At 59.4% G+C, this 3,484-nt stretch overlaps 1 protein-coding gene across 1 annotated transcript; it reads right to left on the bottom strand.

Moving 5' to 3' along the window:
• Nucleotides 1-752: 752 nt before the first annotated feature.
• Nucleotides 753-1,675, bottom strand: SDRG_11357 (hypothetical protein). The gene has a single exon (XM_008617392.1). The coding sequence runs from the start codon at nt 1,629-1,631 to the stop codon at nt 819-821; it is 813 nt and encodes a 270-aa protein (XP_008615614.1). The 5' UTR covers nt 1,632-1,675; the 3' UTR covers nt 753-818.
• Nucleotides 1,676-3,484: the final 1,809 nt, after the last annotated feature.

Genomic DNA, 3,484 nt, shown 5'->3' with positions numbered 1-3,484 from the left:
TACAGGCTCTGCCACGTTCGTATCGCATCTGAATGGAGAAGGAGGAGTGCAGCACCTGCCCGGTACCTCCAGCGGGCTCTCTTGTCGAAGGTTCCTCTTCGTCGCTGTAGCAGGAACACCGAGGGCCGTCGTCGCCACAGTGGATGACCCGACGCAGTGTTGTGTGGTGGTATACAATGGCACCAGAAATGGCCCAAATATTGGCCCAACCGGATGATCATGCTTGGTCGCCGTCGCGCACGTCGTTGCGGCAACTGCCACCGACGGACGCAGCCAACGGCAACTGCCACCGACGCACGCAGCCAAGCGCAACTGCCACTCCGATCGGTTTGAAGTCGACTCGACTTTGTTTCGCTCTTATGTTGGGAGTCTGGCTCGTCTCGAGCTCTGGCGAGATCTGGGCGGTGCCTTTCTGGTCCAAGCACGGCAACGGTACGTTGCCATCGGCGTCGTGGTCAGCGGGAGCCTGCCAACGGTCGTTCTTCCCAGGTGCAGTACTACGATGATGCGGCAGATCAGGTGGGCGACAGGCCATCGAAGCATCGTCGCCCGGCTTGCTGGGAGAAGCACGCGTGGTCTGTCCCACTACGGTGGTCGATTGAAGAACCAGGTGCATGCGGTCGCCGACGCTGGCGCCATGCTGTGGATGGGGTAGCTACTCGCTTTGGCACCCATGGCCATGAGATTGCACTTCGACTTTGCCGTTGGATGCAGCTGCCACAGACGAATCTGAAATCGAATCTCAACACAAATCGAGTAAATGAGGAGGGTCTGAATTCATAGATAGACAAAACACATAAAAACGATGGCCGACCCGCTTATTCCGAGGCCACGGGCGAGGCCGGCGACGCGTTCTCGCTGTTGTTGTGCACGTCCTTGGCGTACTGGATCTTCTCCTGGAGGTACGCGACCGAGGACGAGACCATGTCCGTGCCCTTCTGGATCGCGCGCGCACCGAGGCCGCCCGTGACCTTGGCGTCCACGTCAAAGGCCTTCTGCGTGACCTGGTACTGGTCGTCGAGCTCCTTGGCCTTCTCGGTCGCGAGCTGCACCTTTTCGTGGAGCGTGGCCGAGAGGTTGTAGTACTGGTCGTAGGCCTCGACCGTCTGCACCACGCCGCCGGCGTAGGCAATGGCCGACTGGCTCACGCCGGCCGCCTTGGCGCTGAGCTGCACCTGGAGCTCGTGCGCGTGCTCGCTGGCCGTGTGGATGGCGTCCGTCGTGCGCTGGCGCGTGGCGAGCGTCAAGTTTTCGACGCCCGTCTTGGCCTCGCCGACCGCCGTCTTGAACTTGGCGTCGTACACCGCGGCCTGGTCCTTGATGGTCGCGAGCGAGTCCGTGACCTGGACGAGCGCCGTCTGCACGAGCGACACGGGCTTCTGCGCGGCCGACAAGGTCGTCGAGCGCAGCGTCTCGGCCGACTTCTTGAGCTCGTCAACGGCGTGGTTGGCCGACTCGATCGCGGTCTGGAGGTAGCCCGTGGCCGTCTCGCTCACCTTGTACTCGGCGTCGTAGGCCATGAGCTGCTTCTTGAGGTTCTCGAGGTACGTCTGCGTCTCCTGGATACCGCCCTCGACCGACGTCTGGAGCGACGCAAGGTGCTGCTGGGCTTCGGGCTGCTCGACGGTCATCGTAGTAGTTCTTAGTCGAATGGAAATGGGGAAATGGAAACATGAGCCGCGGCTGGCTTGGCTCAACGACCAACATTGCCGTTGGCCATTTTATCCAATCAAAGCGTGCCACAGCGTGATCGACCAATCCCCATTCACTTTCTACTTTTCCGCCACTCCCAAGCAAGGTTGACAAATGACGCGGTGACGTCACGAGGTCCACTGCACGCTGTTGACGCAGCACTGCGACACACAACTAAGTATACAAAGGCGCCATGGGAGCGTGGGACACGGCGCCCGTTCACGTGACATTCGCTTAATCAGTACACGCCTCGTCGCTCATCTGTGCACCGGCAAGAACGCGCGAACATCGGTGCCCCGATGCACCCGTTGCAGCAACGACGACAACGACAACGACGCGACGTATTGTTTTACTCAACGTCGCCTTTGCAGCCATCGTCGACGCAGTTGCCACGACACGAGCTCGCCGGCGTAGAAGGTTGGTCGCACGATAACGCCATTCTCTTAACGGCTGCTGCTTGGGGCAACGGACACCGGTTTAGTTGGCGGTTTGAGGCGAGAATACTGTACATGATCCAATGCTACAAGTACTGTAGATACGCTAGTCAGCGTTTGTAGACTGCGGGGTTTTGTGTTTGGGTGGAGATTGCACGCTGCGAGCGTGCCAAAGCGCGCACTTTTTTGTACGGGAGGAAGACGATTCGAGGCCGCAGGTGGCGTCGAAGAAGCTTGGTTCGTTGCGCGTCCTTGTCCTGGGGTGGGTAGCGTTGAAGTGCCAAAGCGACGGACACCGAGGCTACTTGTTTAGGCGAATTGAAACGTGCGCGCGCTAAATTGAAAGCATGACGCACCATAACATGCGACGCGTCATGCCGAATCTTAGAAATTGTCCGCAGCGTGCCGACCGCCGTCGATACATGCGTCTATACAGAGCGTCCACGCTACAGTAATATGCGTCGGCGGGTGCGAATCACACGGTTGTGGGCTGATTGCCCGCAACTTTCTGGTCCGCCTACGAAATCCCCGCGTTCCGTCACCCCGTGACGAGGTGCCTCTGTGAGAAACCATTGGCGCCAGGCCCCGCCGACACCGTGCACGACCGCCTACTTGCCGAGGTGAGCGGCCATGCGAGCCAAAGAACGCAAAGAACGTTCTTGCATGTTCGCATAAAAAGCGCATCATAAATCAGAACGGCAAACTGGGACAAACCTAGGTTTTGCCCATGACGTGGCACCTCCTGCGGCGTGTTCTTCGTATCTCCCACGCCGAGCAAGCAACGGGCCCTGTTTCTTTGCGGGATGTCGCGATAGCGAAAGCAAGGCGTGAAGCACGCAGCGTCGTCGTCCTGAACCGTCGTCGCCGTGAGAAAAGCCACGTACACTGGCTATACTGGCGTTGACGCAGCGAAACGTGCGCGACACGACGCCACTGGACCGACAAGCCTGTTTTGATCTGTCAATTGCGCCGCACGCATCGACGCGTGTGGGAAGGCCTTGTCTCGAGCTGTCTACTGGGTGCTGTGCAGTGTTTGCGTCTACCTCCCGGCCGATCCCTCGCTGATCAAGCAAGGTAGTGGATATGGCGCGGCTACTGACAGATGGATGGGTCGGCGTCGCGCAATTGTAGCGACCGGGACCGGACCGGGTGCGCGTCCGGGTTGCATAAACACCGCCTGTCCGGTCCGGAAGGGTTGTGTAATCGTGTGTTGTGCTATTCGCATCGGCTTGATCGCTCCCGCTTGCGTTTTGCTGGCTCGGTCATTTCCGGGGCATCCTCCACTCGACTCGCGCCAACTGCGTTGAAGTGCTCGTTTCTACCGCACCAGAATCTGATTGAAGCGCATCAGAAGTAAG

Source organism: Saprolegnia diclina, assembly GCF_000281045.1.
Source record: "Saprolegnia diclina VS20 unplaced genomic scaffold supercont1.41, whole genome shotgun sequence".
Taxonomy (NCBI): domain Eukaryota; phylum Oomycota; class Saprolegniomycetes; order Saprolegniales; family Saprolegniaceae; genus Saprolegnia; species Saprolegnia diclina.
Note: the sequence above shows the minus strand (reverse complement) of the source record. Positions and strands in the feature narration are given on the sequence as shown.